This window comes from Alosa alosa, chromosome 1 (assembly GCF_017589495.1).
Source record: "Alosa alosa isolate M-15738 ecotype Scorff River chromosome 1, AALO_Geno_1.1, whole genome shotgun sequence".
In the NCBI taxonomy this organism is placed as follows: domain Eukaryota; kingdom Metazoa; phylum Chordata; class Actinopteri; order Clupeiformes; family Clupeidae; genus Alosa; species Alosa alosa.
Window position 1 is genome coordinate 37,417,212 of NC_063189.1, and position 23,626 is coordinate 37,440,837.

Genomic DNA, 23,626 nt, shown 5'->3' on the forward strand with positions numbered 1-23,626 from the left:
TGGCAAAAATATTTTTTCTCTTCATGTGTGGCCCTAATACTCCGTCGTATAAAACACAACGACTGTTACCTAATTTCGTGGCATTAAACGGATATTGAGAATATTCGCAGTTGACTTTTTGCACACTACATATCCCAGCATTCAGCTGTCTGTCAGCATACGCCAAGAACGCAATCGCAGCAGCCAATTCCTGTTGAGACGGCCATATTGGAATTTCAACTGTAGTAGCTAGCAGTCTGGTAATATTCGGAGGCTCTGTTATTTTGTCATCACAACATTGATCACCTTTATTTATATCTTCCGATCTGCAGTCTGGCATCCAGCCGGAGAACCCCACATTTTGTAGACGGAAAGCTGTCTTTAATATACCTTAAAAAATGAGTCCAACCGACGCAAAACGAGGAGCTAAACGCAGGAAGAACAAGCGGGGCGGTGGCAGCAGTAGCTGCACCAGCACTATCTGCAGTATCGCTAGTAATATCCAGGCCGGGAGCCCAACTACGGCCCGGACTTCTCTCTCAACAACCCCGGCCGCCCCTGTCACGAGCTTTTTAACACCGGGAGGCACGGGGAACGGTGATGTTGTGGGGATCACAGGTCTAAATGGAGAGGTGAGACTTGTATGCAGATGTACGATCATAACGATCAAGTTTTACATGAGAGCAGAGCACATCGGACACTGCGGCCTACTTGAAAATCTTTATCTTGCTAGCTGACTCGGTAACGTTAATGTAAGGTTTGGAGCTTGTCCTGGTCCTACCAAACACTGATCAATACCAGTGCTCATCATGCATTGCGTAGAGGCATCTGACAAGAAGCACCGTATACCGATTGTCATATGTAAGCGATCACTGCTATATTTCATCGGAGTGTAAACTCCTCAGTTAATGTTAGCTTATTAGCTAACTAGCTAATCGTTAGCCAAGTTATCAGACTAGACCAGCCCAACTTAACAAGGAAAGATGTCCGTATGTTTTCAAGCAATGGTATGATTTTTGATGATAGACTTCGTAAAGGAATGCCTATTGCCACTATGATCTATATTCAGTTCGGGATATAGCAGACAGAAAGAGGAATACTGGTAACTCGAGGGGTTCTGTCAATCGATTTTTGCTGTCAGTGTTCACGAGCTGATCTTACATTAGCCACCATAGCCGGTCGCTGGCTAGCTACTGTGCCATAGCAAGTCGGGAAAATTGGCTATGAATTGTAATCAGTGAAGCTTTAATTAACATAATTTAATATTTTTGGTTTGACCACATGAAGGGTATGACATGGTCACGTGTCACAATTTCTCGAGCTTGTTAGATAAGAAATTGCTTTAGCTACGTTAGTTATTGTAACGCCAAATTCGCCAGCGACACCTGTCTCAGTGTCCGTAGAGCTTCATAACAGGAAGTGTTCCTGAGAAGCTGCATAAAGGTGTCACTGGATCCTATGATTGGATCAGAAGGGGCACGTTTGTTGTTGTGTTGTAAGATTGGTAACACATATCGTGGATCATTTTTTACCCTCTGTGTAGGCAGATTTTTTGGTTGGGAAAAGACGTATATCTGACGTGACAGGAACTATGCCTGTTAATAAATGTTGGCCTACATCCATGCTGGTACTGCTTGTCCGGTGTTGTGGTCAACTCCTCTTATCTATGTGGCTGCTGTACTAGGCTATTACTTACTTTTTTGTTTACATCATCTCAGCTGTTATGAAAATATTATCCACTTATCCCATCCCTATCCTACACTTATAAACATTTTCCCTGGGTGCTTTTGACTGTCTGTGGATGTACAAGAGTCTTTTGTTTTGTTTGACATCTAGCATAGAACCTTGATCTTAAGACTGAACCCGTGGCCTGACCAATCATAGTCAAGTGTTTTGATTGAAATGGTGTTCCGTTTTTTAACTGTCTAAATAGCTAAAGAAGAAAGAAAAAAATAGTTGCCATTTTTGTCAATGTGTGCAGTTATGATGTTCATAAAAGCATCAATATTGTTTAGATGTTGCTTGATTCCTTATGTCTCATGAACGTGATCGTGCCCACTCAATTGGTCTAAATTGGAGTAGGGTCTGCTTCATGTTGAAAGCCTGGGCTAACTGCCTCAGGAGTGTGCCGCCCTGTAGCTCAAAAGAGGAGGCTGTTGATCTGACATCTGCTGCGTGACTTGCCATCTCCTCAGGCTCAACCGGCTCCGGAGATAAACAGGGAAGGGTCTGGGGGAAGTCAGAGGGACGGGGACAAGTAGGTTTCGAGGTAGTACAATATGGCACATGACATGTGGTTTGTCAGCATGGAACGTGGTCATGATTATTCCTTGGATGTGTCTTGCTGTTCCTTGCATGACATCTCAAGCTGAATGTGCTTTAGCAGGTGCCTGAAGCAGTAATTCACAAGACACTGCTGCACTGCCAGGCTGTGTACTGGCCACCTCAAGCGACCACGGCCTCAGCGCATTTAAATTCAACCGGTGTATTTCTCGCCAGTTATTTAGGTGTGTGTGACTTAGCATAGCCCCCTCCCTGCAGTGTAGTGCTATTATACCATGCTGTTAGATTTACAGCTCGGAGCATTACCTCCCTGTTTATTTTTTTTCCCTTGAGTTGCAAGTTACTGAGGTAACAGCATGGATTTCATTTTGCCTGCCTGCTTGCAGGAGCGATATTACTCCTTCCCACTCTGAGTAGGTATGCCATCTAATAAACCAGTCTTTTTGGTGCAGGGGAGAGATGAACTCAACTGTAAGATTTGAAACAACAAAGTATGAAATGTAGGCCTGCTAGTCATATTTCAGTCTGGTGCCTGGTGGTACCTGGTGGGTCAACATTTTTCAGGATTTAAGAAATAATTTAGCAGGTTCTTTCTGAAGACCTCCAGGGTCTTGTATACAGTGTTCAAGGTACACATTGCATTAACTGATTGGCAGAAAACAGCATTTTTATTTTTGTAAAGCATAGATTTAATTACGCAAAAGCACATTGTTTGCCTGCTGAAGTACCTTAGTATTATTGACGAGATCGTAAGTCAATGTGAGAATTTATAGGCCTAGCTTATGCTCCTATGTCATCATTATTATTATTATTATTATTATTATTATTATTTGAATTATTATTAATAATTCATTCATATTATTCATGCTGTGTCTTAAGTAAGCTTAAGCCCTAAACTAGTGAACTGCAGTGCCTGCCTTGTTGAACGTGTGATGATGTTTCTTTTCTTCAGGTTCCCATGAACGGCACGCCTCAGTTCTCTGTGAACGCAGACTTCTCAGGAGTCCTTCAGGTAAGATGTGACTGTGCCCTCTGCCTCCCAGTTGTTGTGAACACCCCCCCCAGTCTTTGAGTGAATTTCCAACAGTAGTGATGCAAACTGTTTTTGTTGTTGTTTGGTGACATGCTGCAACATCACACCGGCTGTCTCTTCCTGCTCCTTCTCTCTCCTCCTCCCTCCCCATCCTTCCTATCGGCTTCCCCTTCGGCAGTCCCAGACTCCGTTCACCTTCGGCCTGAACCAGAGAGCCCCCTACACGAGCGGAGACCGCTGCCTGCTGTGCCGGAGCGAGCGGAAGGACGGCACCCTGCTGGACGCTGAGGCAGTGGGGCAGAACGGCATGTCGCAGCCCCTCAAAGCGCCCAGCTCCCTGCAGCTGCCCCTGTGGGTGTGCCCGGACTGCAGACGCACCGTAGAGAAGGAGGAGCGCCACGCGGCCATGGAACAGTCACTGGCCATGGTACGCCTCTCGCTCTCGCTTTCTGGAAGTTTCTCCCGTGGGCAGCACTGCAACTTTAACTAAAGTGGAGTGGAGGGTAGTAATAAAAGATGGGTCTTTTTTGTTTTGAATTGCATACTTGCCACTGGTGTAATTGGTGCAGCCAGTTCCTTTGCTTACCTTAAGCCTACCCAGTACTATGAGCTATGAGATGTACTGTGATCTCTTCACTGCTCTAACTGTCCAAAAAAAAAGTTGTCACCATTCAGGGGACGCAGCCACAGACAGTCAAAGACAAGACCGTCATTGGTCAATTTGGAAACGTTCTGTATTTCCTGTTGATAAATGAGTACTTGTCAGCTTGCCTGTGAGATTGCTGTTTTTTCTTCAGTAGCTGCTGCAAGACAGGACGACCATAGAGATTTCATGACGAAGTATTGTAAAAGGAATTGATTACGGTGACTGGTCTCTTTCTTGCACTCACAACATCACCTGACACTGCTCAGCTCCGTCTAACCGTCCTGTCTGTCTGTGCTTTTGTGTTGTGCCTTTTGGTTTCTCTCAGAACCAGGACTTCCTGTTGCCGATGCCAGTGGGTAACGGCGGGCTCGTTCAGGAGCCTGTAGGGGCGGGGAGCCGACTGACGGGCACTGGCGGCGCGCCCCCTCTCCCCGCCCCGGAGCTCAGCGCCCCCCTCCCCCTCGCCACCGACACTGTGTGCAACTGCGAGGCCTGCAACGAGAGGAGGTGAGCACTCGGCCCCGATCTCCTCGGATTTTAAAAGACAGGCACAACACCCCCCCCCCCCCCCTGCACACTTCTAACCCTCCTCTCTGTGTGTGTGTGTGTGTGTGTGTGTGTGTGTGTGTGTGTGTGTGTGTGTGCGCGCACGCACGCCCGTTTGCAGAGAGATCACTGCGGAGTCGGAGCGGGAGTCCCAGCAGCTGCAGAACCACTGGTCAGAGGTGCGCTACCTGGTCCGGTGCATCTATCGCCAGACTGGCACACCGCTTGCAGACGACCAAGACCAGCCGCTGGACCGAGACAAAGAGAGCATGAAGGAACTGGTGGACAGGTACGTCTGGACGCTGACATTCACCTCTGGCCTCAAAGTGGCTTTGGTTGGGCCCAACTTAGTATACTGGAGAGTGATAGCAGTCTATATGGATTCTTGAACTGGAATGCCTCAGACAGAGCTTTAGCGGGTTAGATTACACACACACACACAGACATAGCGTGTGAGTGAGTGGCATAACCCATGCGCACCCCTTGTGTGCGTTCCAGGTTGTGCGAGAAGGACCCGTACCAGCTGTACCAGCGGCTGGAGCAGCAGGCGCGCGAGTACGTGCTAGAGATGAAGGTGCGGCTCCTCAAGCACCTGTCGGCCGGCTCTAAGGTGACGGCGGCAGCCGCGGCAGTCCATGGCCCTCCACAGGCCCACCAGTTCATCTCGCTGCTGCTGGAGGAGTACAGCGCCCTCTGTCAGGCCGCCCGCACCATCAGCAGCTTCCTGCTCACGCTGGTCAGTTTGCTGCACATACCTTTACCACTCTGGGCCTTCTTAACCCACGCGAGGCATACATTTGCGCATGGTGCCATGACATTTTTATGAAGCTTTTCATTTGCCTTGACACATACCTCAGGTTCTGTCAAACAGTTCCCCCTTTTCTCTGAGGAGGTCATTCTCCCTGTCGCTGCTTGTTGTTAACGATCCAGTGAATTCCCTTCTCCTCTCTACTCCTCAGGAAAACGAGCACCTACAGAAGTTCCAAGTGACGTGGGAGTTGCACAACAAGCACCTTTTTGAGAACCTGGTGTTCTCTGAACCAATCCTGCACAACAGCTTACCTGCCCTGGTCTCACAGCTCAGGTGAGGGCTCTCCGGCATTCGGTAGGACAGCTCACACGTTTTCAGCTGGAATTGAGGCAGACTAGGCCCCTCCAATATTATGTATTTTTTATATCTGTATTCTTGTTATCCTGAAATCGATGAGCTGTACAGTAGAAATATATTTTTTTATATTTTAATATACTATATGTTGCACTTATGCCACTGTAAAGCAGGCACACTCTCTCATCGGGATAAAATGCCACAATGTTCTAATTATGTTTTGTGTATGTGTGTGCTATGTCTTCAGGCAGGGCACAACCTCTCACGACTCTTACAGTGAGGACATGTACCGAAAACTGCTGGAGAGCTACCAACAGCTGGACCAGGAGATGAACTTGGTGGCCGTTGAGTGGCTTGAGTGTGAGAAGAGAATAGACAATTATGTTGACGAGCAGGTAGGCTACGAGCATTGTGTCGTGTTTGTTCATCATTACTATCTGTTGTTTGATGTATCTGATTTGACTTGTTTCCTTGCTTCATAATGGGTTTTGTTATTTCTGTTCATTAGTTACTTTCCAAGGTCGAAGGGCAGAACGGTACAAATCAACGGACTGAACCACACAAGTCGTTAATTAGCAAAAATGTAAGTCAGTTTGACCTTTGACCTTTGTGACAGTTGCACTGGCACATCTGTGAATACAAAAATAAATTAAATACACAGAGATAATAGAGATTAATACATTTGAGATGGTGCCCACCTTGTATCGCCCACTTTCAGTCAATGACATGATGTTCTGTTTTCAGATGTCCTTAAAGACAAAGCAGCGAATGCTGAAAGAAGACTGGGAGTTTTTCAAACAGAAGAAGTTCATTGAGGAGCAGGTATGAGCAGACATTGAGACTTAACTCATTGAGTGGCAAAAACGTAATATTACGTTTTACCTTCCCATGCGTTGAGTGCCAAAAACGTAATATTACGTTTTTAGCTTTTTTTTTTTTATTACTTAAACTAGACACTCTAACACACCTTATATGTGATTTTGGGAACTCTGTAATGAATGGAAATGAAATATATGACGATCGAAAACTCATGAAAACGCAAGATCTAGACATTTTATTTGGACGTTTGATCTTAACTCGGCTTTTGATGGTTGCCACTTTGTTTTGAATCAGTCACTGATTAGCCTATCAGTGACATGCACGCCAGGTCAAAATCAGGTCATTTATTCTCGTAGGTTTATCACTAGGTGGCAGGTCTCGTTAGATCTCTTCCCAGAAACTTTGCAGGCAACACTTCTCAGGTCATAAAAGACGCAATATCTCCATTTCTAGATTTTGATGAAAATTAGCCACTGTTTAGCTTGGGATTTCTCAGGAACAGAGGCGTGTAGAAATACACGGTTTGCACCCACTGAGAGCTTAAAGTCTCACCTTTCAAACGAGCCATTGTATGTGTTCATAGCTATAACACCGAATATGCTGTGGCTGTATCATCAACAATGGTCTAGATTGCTGGCACTCTAGGACAAAGCTTCTGAAAACAGCTTGGCATTCAATGAGTTAACATCTAGCACACCTATTTAGAGTATGCATGTCTTGTATGTTTACATTTTTAAATAGATAAGAAGACAAGTGCTCATTATTTTATACATATCATGAACAGACAAAGGAATGAAGAAATAAAGGATGTATTATAAGGAGGTTGTAGAACAAAAACAAAAAAATGTTAAGCCCTACACCCACCAGTGCCATATATGGCCTGTCGAGGCTTGTTTTTTTATCACTTAACACCCACTGGATGTCTCATGTCATCTGTACAGTTTGCAGAGTTCTTTTTCTTTGAGCATTAACTTTGCGAAAAATAATTTATTCTTGGTTAACTTTACATACCCCAGATGTGGGCTTAGAGCTTGTGTGAAGGTGTCTTGTTTGATATTTTTATAGCCATTGCTTTTGTTGCATAGCAACCACTATTCCTGGGAACCACACTCACATACTGTATCATGGGCATTAACTTCATAATCTTAGGTGTCTCTGTCATTATGTTTTGTGTAGTTAGAATTAATACTTTTGTTCTATGCTGACCATACTCTAATTTGAAATACATACAGACAGATTTTTTGCCGTGAATGTCATTTGACATGATTGTGTTGGTGGAAAAAGGGAGCTTTGAGGGAGAGTCATGAATCGGACAAAGTGTTGTCATTAGCCCCTTTTACATGGACACTTTTAATCTGATTACAAATGAATGCCTCAATGGATCGGATTCAGCCTGATCCGACTAAATTTCTGATCAAATACTGAGAGGTGGTGTACTGATAATCGGATTCAATCCAGTCGATTGAAAAATCCACCAATGTAAACAGGTACTCCGATTGTTGGAGTACATTTCTGCTTTTTGTGCAGGTTTTCCCTATGTATGGGATAACGGTCGCCGAGGTGTCCTGTTATACGGAATTAATGGACGAGGACGAGAGGCAAGAACTTTTCCCGTTGCCTCCGCCCAAGTCCATTAATTCCGTATAACTGGACACCTCGATGGCCGTTATCCCGCTTATCACCCGGTTGCCACTATAGGCAATAGTCATGCCTTTATAGCACGCAAAGGAAACAAGTGGTTTTGTTTAAAAGGAAGCAGACGTGTTCAGTTTGTTGTACAACTTTCTTTGGCCCTATAATAGCGATAGCATGGACAGTAAGTTAGTTTACAGTTGATTCCATAGTTGCGAAGCCTGCTTCCAGACTAAACCATCATCCTTCTATGGTTGTTATAGCAACCATTCATAAGCATTGATATGGAACGGTGATTAAACTTTTTTTTACCAGATCTACTTCATAGGTGTCCCGCTATTCAGAATTAATAGCCACCCCACCAACCAATCAGAAAAGAGTATTTCTTCTCTCCGGGTGATAAGTGGTAATAATGTAGAGTGACATAAACAAATCAGATTCCATGGCAACAATACAACTAGGAGCTTCCAAATGATTTAAATGCTTGTTTCTTGTAAACGCAGAGTAAACGCCAATCTGTTTTTTTAAATCTGATTGGAAAAAAATAAACGTCCATGTAAACGCAGCTTGTGTTTGGGGTTTTGAAAATGAGATTCACACCTTGCGTTTTTGTTTTTCTCAATCTAGGTAGCAAACAGTCAGAAGTCTGTTGCAGGAGACACTAATTTCACAGACACAGTGAGGCAGATGCTGTCTTCCAGACTGAGTTTACCAGACTGTCCAAACTGTAATTACCGCAGACGGTAAGGTTCCACCTACAGACCGTTACGCCATTTAACTGCATTGTCCAGCCATTAGCACTGACCAAAGTGCTAATGCTAGTTTTATCACTAATTCATCATCGTCCATTTCTCTCACTCTTTCTCTCCCTCCCCCCTTCCCTCTCTCCCTTTCTTTTTATATCTCTATGTATCTACTCTCCGTGCCCTGTGTTGCTCCTCAGGTGCACCTGTGACGACTGCAGTCTCTCTCACATCCTGACGTGCGGCATAATGGACGCCCCCATGGCCGAGGAGATGCACCTGAAGCTGCCGGCACAGGCGGAACCGCCCAGGGACTACCTGTCCCAGGTGCACCCCCCCAGCATGTCGTCCGGCAGCTCGGGCTCGGGCTCAGCGTCCAGCTCCCCAATCACCATCCAGCAGCACCCCCACCTGCTGCTGCCGCAGGACACACAGGCCACCTTGTGAGTGATCCCGCGGTGGGCAGCTCAACACCATTGGCTACAATATTTACACACACACATACTAACACTCACAGGGCCTTAATTTAAAAGTCTGTCAACAAGCAAAGTTCTTGTGCAATGCTGTCATGGGGGCATTGAGCTGAGGCATCGGTGAATGTCTTGCCTGTGTTATTAAATTACGCAAAAAAAAATATTTTACCTAGTTATTGAATTAGCCTCAGTCTTAGTTAGACTAAGACTATGCATTTAGTCCATCAGATTAGGGCCAATGGACACAGACACTGTATGTGGTTGTGTGCTGTGCTTGTCTTCGTCGTATACCATAGTAATTATATGGAAATAATATGCATCTACTTTGAGTAAGTTAAATGTTTGCAGGTTGAAATGGAAATGTGTTAGAAATCCTCAATCCTCAATCTTATCTGGAAGACATTACATTACACTCAATGTCTGGGGGTCTTTGTGTATGGAGAGCATGTGCAGACAGATAATTACAAGTGATTATTCTTTGTTGACGCATGACGTTAGCTAGTTAAGCAAGTTTGTGTGTGCTATTTACTGTGTGCAATAAATCCTCTGTCCCTCGTGGAACACACCCTAAAGTGACGAATGAGTGACTCACTCTTTTGTTTTTTGTTTGTTTTGCTTGGTTGTTGTCTTCCCTGGCGTAGTGGCAGTGACGACGATGAAGTGCCTCCTCTGTCGGCAAAGTTTGCGGACATCTACTCCATGAGCCCTTACAGCGACCCGGCAGTGGTGGCCGTCATGAACGGCATTCACAGTGACCTCAATGGAGCAGGAGAAAACATGGCGCTCAAGGAAGAGGTGTGTGTGTGTGTGTGTGTCCGTGTGCGTGTCCGTGTCCGTGTCCGTGTCCGTCTGTGTCCGTCTGTGTCCGCGCGCGCGCATTCGTGTGCATGGGAGAAAGTGTGACCTTTGGTGCTGCCACTTCAGGCATTTTTAGACATATTAGGTTTCCAATGTAGGTAAAGTCCACTCAGATCTGTGATTTTAAAGGTTTAATTGCATGTTTAATTACACAAAGAAGACACTATGGTTTAACAACATTAGGGTTGGGCACCGAAACACGGTTCTAATATGGCACCAAACGGTAGTAACTGCATCGAATAACAACGTGGATTTTGGTGCCTCATTTCGGTGCTTAAATAGCATTTTTTTTTTTTTTTTTTTTATTTTATACGAGGCATCACTGCATGTCATGCGCCATCTCTAACGTTGATGTGTTCTAAACAACATAATGGCATGATATTGATCTTTCATGTGCATGAGGCCCATATAGCATCACAATGAATTTGAAGATCATGTTAAAAGTTGCTGTAAAGTAGCTGCCAAAAACATAAATATGTAGGTTACATACCTGATGTCACTGAGCTGTCAAAGAGGCTACGAAACCATCTCCGTACGTTATTGCTAATTAAACTCAGCTGACTGGAGCGCATTGCCATAGTTGCTGTTAAAATGCCTACTAGGCTAGCGCTGGGAATCTAAACACTTCAACACCGACATGTAGCCTAACATGTTCAAAACTATTGCGTGTTATGGGTTAAGACATGAAATTTCTTGAAGCATTTGTGAACACACTACATTAACTGGAAAGTAGAGTCCCTGATAGATTAGCTTGCTTGCAAATGCTGTTGTCCATGACCTGGCAGTTTTATGGAAAGCGGTTTTAACATAGGCCTACCTTATGGCAAACCGCCTACACTTGATAAACTAGAAAGCAGAGCTTTAGCCTACCATTGTGTGTGCATGCATAGCAAGCTGTTTTAACATTTAAATGTATTATGGTGTTCGTAGGAGCAATGAGATATTGATAGTAAATTGAATATAACAGTTCAATTTCATGTTCAAATTTGTCTTATCAATAATAAAAAAAGCAATTCATGCTTTAGACCATTTTAATTTAAAACATTTTAAAAACAAAGTAGCCTACCGGTTCAGGCACCGTTTCGGCACCGGCACCGTTTTAAAAGCATCGAGTTAGCACCGGTATCGGATAAAACCCAAACGATACCCAACCCTAAACAACATGCTTTTCCATAAGCAGTTTTTGTCTGAATTTGGAAACCTCGTCCTAGAAACTCGGGACTAGAAGTTGTCAGGGTCCAGTTGTGTTTCAATATCTGCTACGGACATTTTGCTCTTTTCTCTCTCCCTGTCTGTCCACCTCCTCTCCTCCTCTCCTGTATCTGTCTCATTTCCTCTCCTCCTCTCCTGTATCTGTCTCCTCTCCTCCTCTCCTGTATCTGTCTCATCTCCTCTCCTCTCATGTATCTGTCTCATCTCCTCTCCTCTCCTGTATCTGTCTCCTCTCCTGTATCTGTCTCCTCTTCTCTCCTCCTCTCCTGTATCTGTCTCCTCTCCTCTCCTCTCCTCTCCTCTCCTCTCCTCTCCTGTATCTGTCTCCTCTCCTGTACCTGTCTCATCTCCTCTCCTCCTCTCCTGTATCTGTCTCCTCTCCTCCTCTCCTTACTCATCTCATGCTCTCCTGTATCTGTCGCATGTCTTCGTTTTCTGTGTCTCTGTCCTCTATCCTGTACTGAGACCTTGAATTTCCCCTTGGGGATCAATAAAGTATCTATCTATCTTTTTATCTATCTCTACTCCTGTAGTCTCCGCGGGGGAGCAGCAGCAGCAGCAGCTCCTCTGAGGGTGATGAGGAGGAGGCCGAGGGGGAGAGCGCAGGAGAGCATCCAGGGCAGCAGGGGGAGCACTCTCCAAGGAAGAGCGACAGCCCGCCTCCATCCTACCCACACACACAGGTGCACTGTTTTCTCTCTCTCTCTCTCTCTCTTTTCGCAGTTCATGCTTCCTCAAAAGCAGGATAAGCTGATAAGCTTAGTTCTAAATAAGCTGCATTGGGCGTCTTCTGAACTTGGTTATAATTTAGCAGAACAGTCTGAGTCTGTCACCCTTGCACTTAAACATTACCATCTTCCTCACATATTCTCATCATTGATGTGAGGGATGGGCTAACTCACATGCACTCATAGAATATTACAGCTGAAGATAGCATGTCATGCGTATAATTTAATGATGTAATATGTGTATGATATATTTATTAATTATAAAAAACAATTCTTCCTCTACACGAAGGTGGAGCAGGTGCAGCATCCCTGTGAGTGTCATGTGTGCAACCAGGGCAACATAGATTCCACCAGTCTGTTGCCCGGCAACAACAGGCTACATGCCGCTCAGCAGCAGCAACAGCAGTTCTTCACAGAGAAGATGGCGCCCCACCCCAGCCTCCACCTCTACCCCCACATCCACGGCCACCTACCCTTACACAATCTGCCCCATCTACCCCGGCCATTGCTGCACCCCACCCTCTACCCCAGTCCACCCCTCGCACACAGCAAGGTGAGACCATGATTCAAAAACTGTCTCATGTAACACTATCAATAATAACAACAGACCGACATCTCAGGTGCTCCTTGATCAGGTCTGTCTTAGTCCTTCTGCAGTGGTATTCGGTTTTGAAACACATGGCCGTATTGTGTTAAGATAAAGGCCGCTTTTTAGTTGACGTCTTTAAAGCTGCAAATTATTTTACAGACACTAAGCATGCAGTGGACTGAGTAGTGTCCTAACTGCATGTGACGCGATGGTGTTTGATAGCTTTGTTTTCAATTACAATGTCCTATCTGGTTACATAGCAACACAGTGCTGTGCGGCGCAACAGAGGGCACTGTTTTGAACAGAACTTCTGTTGGATGCCCTGATTCAAGTTTACTTGGATTTGCTTGCGTTGAATTGAACAAATTGAACGACAGAGATGATGCAACAGAAGTGAATATTTAACTGATTCAGTGTGGACAGAGAATGTTGCACGTTAGATAGTCAGATACTTGCATACAGTGAGGGCATGCTGTATGGCAGCCTTGTGCTCCAGGCTGCTGAGCTGTTGTGTAAGAGAAGTGCAGTGCAGATTAGTCTGGTTTGTGGGAATTAGAAATGTGGGCCACTCTTATTCTCTGGCCCTCAAATGCATGGCACTAAGCTGAAGGCAAGGCAGGTCTTTATGTCTGCACTGCCACTGGAGGACCACTAGGGGTCACACCTCATCAAAATTTAAACTGGACGGAGTTATTTGAAACTGTTGCAGCGTTGTCGCAAGAGGTGTGCAGAGGTGTTTTGAGAGATTTTGACCTTGAGACTTCATAATGTTTATATCTGGTCTGGTCTGTCAGATGAAAACAGACGCTGTTTATATCAAACCTATATCATATGCACACATTTTATTAGAATCCTTTGCAGTTGATCTGGATGTTGATACAGGTATTGAATTCTTGGCTGCATTTTAGCCTCTGACAGCTTCACAATGTGATATAAACAGATGCTGTTTAATATCAAACTTATATCAGATGCACGTATTTGCTTAGACTCCTTTGCACTTTTACCTGGATGTTAATACAGATATTGAACTCTTGACTGCATTTTAGCATCTCTGTCAGCTTCACGATGCCACTGTCCTTTATCCCCGTCCAGACTCTGCCTCCTGCCCCCTCGTCAAACCACACAGGCGGAAGGCCGCAGGTGTTCAGCCCCACCCTGCCCGACCACGTCTACCCCAACTGCTTCAGCGGCGCCGGCGACTGGAGCGGCTCCCTGGGCTGCCCCTCGCTCAAGTTCGAGAACCTGTGGGACGCCCACATGATGAAGAACTGGAACTCCAGTGTGCTGCTCCCCGACCCCCTCTCCGGTGAGAATGACCGGGAGTGCGCCCTGCGCGCAGGCCATGGAGGTGTTATTTTGATCCGGAGGGAGACGGAGGAAGTTCCGGCCCCATTCATTTCCATGGCCGATACGAGCTAATTCACCCCAAAATTGACTCAGTGGGGTTCCGCTGCCACTGTCGCTGTCTTAAGAAACGGCGCCATCCAACATGTGCTCACTTCCTTCCACATTTTCACAAACAAACTAATTATGTCCCACGTCACTGATGTAGTCATCCATGTGGATTGGCTGATCCTCCCAGCAGGAATTCATTCACATACAAATCCAGACATACAACATCCGTTTGTGTCCGCCAGCGATGTGGCATCTAATTGGTTTGTTTTTGAAAATGTGGGTAGAAATTATCACTTGAGGGTAACCATTTGTTTAAAGATGGTGGATGCTAATTGGCTGAAGCTATCAGGCCATTTGTTTAAAGATGGTGGTTGATAACTGGCTGAAGCTATCAGGCCATTTGTTTAAAGATGGTGGTTGATAACTGGCTGAAGCTAACAGGCCATTTGTTTAAAGATGGTGGTTGATAACTGGATGAAGCTATCAGGCCATTTGTTTAAAGATGGTGGTTGGTAACTGGCTGAAGCTAACAGGCCAGATGCACTGTGGTGGTTCTGCCTGTGCTCCCTATTCTGCCTAATACTCCAGCCCACTCAACTCTGAGTCTGTTGTCTTGACAGTTGTAGTAAATACCTTAGCTATTTAACAAACAAAAAAAGTCTTCAAACAGTTGGTACAGAACATGGCTGGTGGAAATATGTGTTATTTTATGTTTATATTTTTGTTATAGAAGTCCAATTTAGCTTGAATATAGGTTTTGTGTGGACTCCACATTGTTGACATCGTGTCATATCCTGCCCAGCTTATATACAGTTAAGAACAAAATGATTCATACCCCTGGCAAATATTGATGTAATTTTCTCTTGACCAATATGTTTGTTCTGGCTGAAAATTACACTGCCACATGGCAAAAGGTTGTAAGACAATATGGGAGAAACATGAAAGAAGCGTTTTTCATCTTTTAAATATTTTTAAGAAAAATGACATGGCCAAAATGATTCATACCGTTTTTAAAAAGTCATATTTATCTCAAAATGGTTTGCATAGTACCTACCAAGCTTCTCCATGGATCCACCTTTTTAACAGCAATCCGGGTCTTGAGGCAGGATCAGTTATTTGCCATCACTCTGGCCTTGTGTTGTCAGATTAAGGTCTGGACTTTAAAATGTTGAAATTGTTCTTTTTCTGGACAAAGAATTTAGCTTTCGCTGGATTCACAGGAAACATTTTTTTGACCAGGGACATGGTCTAAGATTGGCATAAAAAAGAAGCATTAAATCCCAATGATGCCATGTCCATTTCAAGTTTGGGGTGAGAAAATTATTATTTCGGGATGTTTTTCAACCAGGGAGACCTGGTGACCTTATCAAAGTAAATGGTAACATTAAAACAAGTATTGAAAAAGCTGTTGGTAGCATCGGCTAACTAGTGCCAGATTTTGGAGTGCAGGGGACAAGCCGAGATGGGCTATGAGACATACGTTCACACTCGGTATCATGTTTCAATACACTTTAGGTCAATATCACACCGGAATTCTCCTTTAAACCACACAATGATCAAAAACATACGGCCAAACAAGGCAGGAAATAGTTAAAGTTGCAGTTGGCAAGATTTTTTTGATCATATTCACTGAAACCAATACTATGCTCCGACAGAACATAAATCAGCTGGTTTTAGAAAAAACCCTGCATTTCTCCCTTCACCTAGAGCCTGTTATTTGTTTTGCAAAAATCAGCTCCCGGTTCTTCTGGTCCAATCAGAGCAGGGCTGTGTGAGATCGGACTGTCAATCATAGTCTGGTGCAGTCTGATGCGCACTGACGAGCACAAATTCAATGAGAGGGTGCTTGTGGTAGTGGGAGAGGGGCATGAGAGTTGTAAACATTCAACATTTTGGCTAAGTCCCCTCAATCTGACAGACTTGCAGCTTTAATAGAGAACAATATCAACATTTTAGAGTGGCCCAGCCAGACTCCAGACCTTAATCCATCAAAAAAGTGAGCACAAGGTTAAAGTGATGGCAAAGAATCATTCCTGCCTCAAAACCCGGATTGCTGCTATAAAGGTGCAGTCTAGAATCATTGTGGAGACATGGAGAGGCTTGGTATGTATTATAAGAACTATTACCGGAACCATAAGAGCTGTGATGGCAATGGAAGATATGTGAATTGCATGTTTCTGTCTACTGTTGTTTTGAACTCTGTTGTCTCTCTGGGTGTTGAAGGTGACATGCTGGCTCCTCCGTTGCCTGACGTCCCCCTGCCGTCGCCGGGTAACGAGCACCCGGCCCTGGCCCCCCCGCCCCCCGCCCTCGCCCCCCTGGGCAAGGAGAAAAAGAACGGAGCCAAGAAGAAGTGTCTCTACAATTTCCAAGATGCCTTCCTGGAGGCCAAGCAAGTGGTGATGGCCACCTCGGCAGCCACCTCCTCTGTCTCCTGCACCGCCACCACTGTCCAGTCAAGTAATAATTTCCTCGAAGTTGCATCTAAGAGACACACCTCCCTAGGTAAAGAGGGGAGTGCTGCAGACAGGCAGGCAGGGGATTTGGTTAGGGCTCACACAGACACATTCACTTCACATTTTGGTGTTTACTTTGTAGCTTGAGCTTGAGCTGAAATTGAGTGTGTATGTGTGTTACCATAGGAACTGTGTAAGGCAGTAACAGCAGTAAGGCAGTTTGCACACACTACTCAGTATTTGACACACTAGATAATAACATATAGTGCACTGCTACAACATTACCATAGGTTGTGAATGTTATGTGCTATTGACATTGTAATGTCTGGATGGTGATGTGCTGATGTTTAATGCGGTGTCCACGATGTGTGAATTTCGGTCCCTAATCTGTGTTGTCTTCCTTTCTCAGGTGAAGTCTTTCACAATATAGGTAAAGAGGACCACCGACACCCCAGCAGCCCTCTCGCCGCGCGGAACAGCCCCACGGGACTGCCCCCCCTCAACGGTGCTTCCCTCGCTAACAACCCCGCCACACACCTGCCCAGTATGGGCTCGCAGCCCGGCTTCATGGACGCCCACCCAGGCCTGTGTCTGTCCGCCGCCGAGCCCCCCTCGATCCCCGGAGACGGTCCCGTCAGCGCACCCCCGAGCATCTGCAGGTCAGTTAGCCACACCTGCCCTTTCAGACGCAACTCCAATCGCTTATATCATCATATTAGTGATTAAGAGGAAAAATGTCCCTTTCAGATGCAATCCAAATAATGTTTATCGTCATATTTATGGATAAGAGGGAAAACTGTAATAATTTTTGTTGGGTTATCTCTTTATGGATAGATAAAGAATATGTTGTTCAAGTACACTTTGTATCATTATGAATAGGTTGCAACTGTGAGGGCCACTGTAGGATGTTTACTCTAAACATCATAATCTACCACATCATGAAACTCATGGCAGTTTAGTAATGGCGCCTCCATCATTAGAAGGTCACTTAGCTCAAACTGCCCTTAGCCATTGCGGAACAAGAAAGGTCATATCTGCTCAGTGTTATGAAGGTTATAACTTGGTCAGATCAAACTATTTATTAACATCTGATTGGGTGACGGGCATTCAACGAGTATTCCCACTTGTAATCTGCACCGCTAGGAATCACTCCACGTTTTGCATTTAATTTTCAGACACCAACATTCCATTCAGTCAAAGGGAGAGATCAGCGATTTCATTACATCACACTTGGTAGTTATTGTGGGAGAAAGTGCATTACATTGAGTAGGGTGAATATTCATGTAACATGAGGACAAGCAAGTTAACAAATTATTGCCCATCAATAGACTATTGATTGAAACAATTTATTGTGGTGGAGGATGAATGAACAAACATAAAATGGAACGATATAAAAGCACAATTTGATGTTTTTAAACTTGATTAATTGTAAGTGGAACTGTTTTATGAAAGAAATATGGCGATCGTGGCGTAGTTACCGGCGGCACCCAGCCACCGGCCTTGCGCTTACAGCCCCGGGTATATCCTTTAGCGACCCCACTCTCACTCGTACCTCATTGACCTCTGTCTGACCTTGCAGTGACCCGGACTGCGAGGGGCATCGCTGCGAGGGCAACAGTGGGTACGATCACCCTCCCTATGACGGCGAAGAGAGCCAGGACGATGACAGCTGCTCAGAGCACAGCTCCTCCACCTCCACGTCCACCAATCAGAAAGAAGGAAAGTACTGTGACTGCTGCTACTGTGAATTCTTCGGACATGGAGGGGTAAGGTTTCATCACAGCAGTTGGAAATGTCATTGTAATCATTGTAAATATTACGTATAATTATTTTTTAATGGAATGCCTATAGGGCTTTTGGGGCATGATTCTGCCCATGGAAACATAGGAAGTTGGCAAGCAAGTGTGAAGATAAGCGATGTTAATGCCAGTGCAGTTACTTACCTGACTTCTCAGATGGGACATGACTGAGCAAGCTCAGTTGAGGTTGCCCTCCTTTATGAAATGCAAATATTATGTTAAAGGAACTTCAGGTTAGATAATATGATGGTCTAAGTCAGAGTTACAAAAACATAGTACTCTAGATGTCTAGGTTTAAGTAGTCAAATTGCTGGCAGAATAATGTAACTAAAATTTGTTGATTTTAGCAGTAGTGGTTTGCCACTACTATCGTAACACCCCCAATTATCACCACTTTTGTTCAGAAATTCTAAAATAACAATATTTTTTTAACACTTCAAAATAACATTTGCTAAATGAACCTTACATTTTTCAGTAGCCATAGGTGTGTAGATTTGACCAAAATCTGGTTTGGTTCTTAACGGGAGCATTTACTGCCTGAAATATCCGATTTTTTTACCACGCTCGGAGTTATAGTGCTGGCCTGATGGGTCGCCTATTTACGCCGCTTCAACGGCACATGAGTGGTTCGACCGAAAATTCTCGTCATGAAATTAAAATTCCCCTGGAGCTCCAAGCTGTTGTGTACACGCAGCCTTACAACACTGTTTACAGCTCTTCGAGTCACGCTAAAATGTTATTTTTGGTACATAGCTAATTTAGATACACCTATGGTGTGGGTGCTTGCGTTTCTTTAGGAGTCCGCCATCTTGGTTTGTATAGAAATTAATATTAAGTGACACATACACGCAAGACGGCGGAAATATGGGACCGACGGTAATAGGGGGAGTTCCGATACTGATTGTTAGTGGGAGTGAACTTGCCTAAATTTATTAGCTTTCTTTTCTGAGTTAACAGCGTAATTAAATCTAAATCTAAATTAAAAAAAGTAAACACATGACTTGTTGCCATTTTCTCCTAACTATGTTCTAAATCTATCCCGTGTGTGTGTGCGCGTGTGCGTGTGTGTGTGTGTATCTTCTTTGCGTGCGTGCGTGCCTGTGTGCGTATGTGCGCGTGTGTGTGTGTGTGGATCTTCTTTGTGTGTGTGTGTGTATATGTTCTTTGTGTGTGTGTGTGGTGAGATGTGTGTTTGTGCTCCTGTTCCTGTCTGTATGTATGTTCCTGTCTGTATGTATGTGTGTATACATGCGTATGCCTGTGTGTTCGTGTTACCGCTCCTCTGTGTGTGTGTGTGTGTGTGTGTGTGTGTGTGTGTATCTATCTTCTTTGTGTGCGTGCCTGTGTGCGTGTGTGTGTGTGTGTGTGTATGTTCTTTGTGTGTGTGTGTGCGCAGCCCCCGGCGGCCCCCACCAGTAGGAACTATGCAGAGATGCGGGAGAAGCTGCGGCTGCGGCTCACCAAGCGCAAGGAGGAGCAGCAGCCCAAGAAGGAGGAGCTGGTGCTGGAGCGCGATCCGGCCGTGGCCGACCACCGCAAAGTGGAGGACCTGCTGCAGTTCATCAACAGCGCCGACAGCAAGCCAGCCAGCAGCTCCAAGGCAGCCAAGCGCGCACGGCACAAGCAGAAAAAGGTTCACCACCACCACGCCGACTTTGTTGCACACCACACTCAATTTTATTTTGTTTGTTTTTTTTTTCAACCTGGTGTTTAAACAATTTACAAGAATGTCTGCGCTGCGAATAACAAAAACAGGGCAACCCCCCCATCTACCCGCACTTGCTTTTTAAAGACATGTTGCTGAAATTTTTGACATGTAAACATTTTAAATGGTCACTTATGCTACTCCCACTCTTAAAATTTGATGTTTCATGAAAAGAGATTCTGACATTTCAGCATTGGCGTACCAACGTTTTTTAGACTGTGTAGAGAAATGTTGAAGGAGAAATGATCCTGCTTCTGATTACCTGTGGCAGGAAGGTGCTGAGACCAGCTTGACAGGGGAAAGGCTGGGCATCTAACAGGAAACATCCAGCACACTTCACTTGAATTCCACTTGGCCCAGAGCCAACTGTATTCACTGTCCTCTGACGTTCATATTAAGTTCTTGGTAACTTGAGGTTAGATAGAGAACCTTAACCAAACCCGATCAGTGTAGAGAAGTAGAACCCTCCCAAAAATACCATATTGTTATTGTCAGAGAGTTCAAAGTTTCCCCTTTGTCGTCACCTAAATCGCTTCCTACAGCTGATTTTCAGGAACCAAAACCAAGTCTAATATGCCCATAACCTTACTATCTCCATATGTCTTTATGATAAAACCTGCACTGCGCTATTGACTGTTTTCTAAATTTTCTCTGTTCATAGACCACACACTGGTCTAATGTTCATATTTTTTCCAGGGAGATGCACCTTCATAATAAAAAAACGGCAGTCAGTTGAACACCTTTGTCTTGTCGCAGCAGATGTTCAGTTTCATAGTATGATCTCCCATCAAAACATCATCATAGTATGATGTTTTGGCAATGTTGGGGTTTGAAACATTTTCTTCTTTGGTTTATAAAGACAAGCAGAAATGAAAGCATTCCGTTCAAGAGTTTAGAGCTTATTAGTGTCGTATGACCAGTAACGGAATCAATTTTGTTTAGGTTATTTCTTCAGACACAAGTTAGTTATGTTAATACATACCTGGCCTTTACCCTTGATGGCCTGGACACTGGTATAGAGTTTGAGTTCTTATGTGTGATTGAATCTCCGGTGCTAGAGTGTTTGTTGTTGTTGCTGTTGTTGCAGCTGGAGGAGAAGGCGCGTTTGGAGGCGGAGGCTCGGGAACGTGAGGAGCAGCTGCTCCTGCAGGAGCAGCAGCGGCGTGAGGAAGAGGAGGCCCTGAAGCAGGAACTGCTGCGCCTCCAGGAGCTCCAGCTTCAGCGGCAGCAGCAGCAGCAGCAGCGCGCCAACAAGAAGAAGAAGAAGGACAAGAAGACTGCCGAGACCACCGGCACGGCCGCCGCCACCACCACCACCACCACCACGCATCTCGCCCCTCTACTGCCCGCGCTCCAGAACAACCCACAGCCCCTCAAGCAGACGGCCCAGAGCGTGCTGGAGAAGAACATGAAGAATGGCAAGGCGGCTCTGCTGCGCGGCCTCATCGGCCTGACCCACAAGGACCTCCAGCCCGAGCGCCTGCCCGCCATCGCCGCCCCCCCCAATGGCCAGCCGCCAGCCCTGCACAGCCCAGCCGAGAGCGGGAAGGACAAGCCTGCCAAGCACCTTCACAACGGCGTGGCCGCCGCGGTCATTGCAGCCACCTCAACAGCGACAACAACAATGCCGATGACCGCGACGACGACAACAGCGGTCAACACCTCCCTTCTACAACCCGAACCCCTCAGCATCAAGGCTAGGGCCAAGTCGCAGCCCGCCAACGGCAGATGCCATGGCGAAACCACCAAGAGGTCGGCCGACGCCATGAAAACCTCGGAGGTGGCCTCCAAGGCCGACGAGGGCGCGTTCACGCATGCAAACTCCAAAACGAAGTCCCGCAGCAGCGAGGAGTCGGCCGCAGAGGCACGCAGGGAGGATAGGAGTAACGGAACGTCGGGGAAGAAGCAGCTAAACGCCGGAAAGGAGGATAGGACCTCGCCTGTGTCCGTACAACATTCGGAGCCACCCACGCAGAATGGCCGACCACCGGCCAACGAGTCCCCTCAACCCAAGGGCAAGAACAAGAAGAATAAGAAGAAGAAGTCAGACAAGATGACCAACTCTATAGGTTTGTGCCATTTTGTACCAGCTTGTAATAGTTTTGTATGGCTGGACTTTTGTGAAGGTTTCTCTGTGTGTGTGTGTGTGTGTGTGTGTGTGTGTGTGTGTGATTATTATGTGTGTTTGTGTGTTTATTTCTGTGTGTATGTGTGTGTGCACGCATTTCTGCATGTGATTATTTTGATCCAGCACCTAAAAGCGCGTGCTCTCGTTTCAGATGACGTGTTTCTGCCCAAAGATATCGATCTTGACAGTGTTGAAATGGATGAGACTGAACGGGAAGTGGAATATTTCAAAAGGTAGGGGCTTCCAAATCTCTTCATTTCTGGAAATGGATGAGATAAATATGCAACAGCCAGACTCCTTGTCTGAGAATGACATGCTCTGTAGAGGGCAGCGCGTGACTGACCATCAGGTGTATGCTGTGGCACTGACTGTAACCTAGCCCTGCAATAACCTTGTTACACTACATTTCTCTGGGTGCTCTATAGACCCTTTTAACATGTTCCTAGAGGGTTTCCGGTTGAAAAGTAATGCAGATACTTTGAAATGAAAATGAATCGGACTTTTTATCGTAATGCTCTCATCAAAATGTCGACTTTAAAACTTTTTTTTTTTATAAATTGTTATTTTCCTGAAGTTATCATTAGTTCAATGTTGTTAACTTTGTCTTCAGAAATACTCTAGAAATGCTGTTTGTTGATGCAGTTGAAAGGATCTATTGTTAAAATAAGTGCAAAGGAGTATCCAGGTAAATTATATAAAAGCATGGTAGTAATAGCTAATAATTGTCAGAAGAACATAAACACAATGAATGGGAGAAATTATAAATTACTTCTTAAGCGTTTCTTTAAGTCATTTATAAATGTCAACAAGGGCAAGGATTATTTTGCAGAAAGCGATGAGCCTTGAGAATCTGATAATGGGGTTTAGGTCATACAGGTGCACTTTCTGAAAATAAATAGATAAATAAACATTCTTTGTCTCCTTCCTCAGGTTCTGCTTGGACTCTGCTCGACAGACTAGGCAACGGCTATCCATCAACTGGTCCAACTTTAGCTTGAAAAAGGCCACCTTCGCCGCACACTGACCGGAGTGTGGGGGCTACACTTGAAGAGACTCTGGCAGGAACTCAATCAGCTCCCCTCCTCCACCACGCTCCAGGCCAACTGCTGACCCCACTGCTGCTATGCTCCGACCGACCGCTCCTCTGAACTACATATCCCACGCTGCCTTGCCTTGTCCTTGTTGCTGTGTGGTTCCTACTAAGAACCCGTATGGGCTGATGTTCTCGCAGTACTTTGGGGAGGGGAAAAGACAATTGACGACAAAAAAATCGACTTCTCTCAACTTGATTTTTTTTTCTTTTCCCTCCTTCCATTTTTCTTTTCTTGCTTGTGTGCTTTTGGTCTGTGAGTGGGGCATTTCACATTGACTGAAGCCATGTTATATGTTTTCTTTTGGCTTTACCAAGTTGTCCAAAATGCTTAATATATGTTTGGAATAAGGCCTCCTTAAAAAAAAAAAAAAAGACAGAAAACAAACTACACAACAAATACATAT

General features: G+C 45.1%; 1 protein-coding gene across 2 annotated transcripts; it reads left to right on the forward strand.

Annotated features, from left to right (window-relative positions):
- Positions 1-205: 205 nt before the first annotated feature.
- fam193a (family with sequence similarity 193 member A) lies at positions 206-23,212 on the forward strand. 2 transcript variants are annotated; one of them, XM_048253961.1, is made up of 23 exons: positions 206-611; positions 3,215-3,274; positions 3,474-3,722; positions 4,267-4,448; positions 4,609-4,776; positions 4,986-5,223; positions 5,447-5,571; positions 5,840-5,987; positions 6,101-6,175; positions 6,337-6,414; positions 8,671-8,786; positions 8,987-9,229; positions 9,901-10,054; positions 11,863-12,012; positions 12,347-12,610; positions 13,739-13,952; positions 16,265-16,546; positions 16,907-17,156; positions 18,077-18,263; positions 19,693-19,929; positions 21,089-22,070; positions 22,281-22,362; positions 23,060-23,212. In XM_048253961.1, the coding sequence occupies exons 1-23, from the start codon at positions 378-380 to the stop codon at positions 23,151-23,153; spliced, it is 4,812 nt and encodes a 1,603-aa protein (XP_048109918.1). In that variant the 5' UTR covers positions 206-377; the 3' UTR covers positions 23,154-23,212. The 2 variants fall into 2 exon arrangements, with proteins under 2 accessions (XP_048109918.1, XP_048110741.1); XM_048254784.1 differs by having other exon boundaries at positions 16,265-16,501.
- Positions 23,213-23,626: the final 414 nt, after the last annotated feature.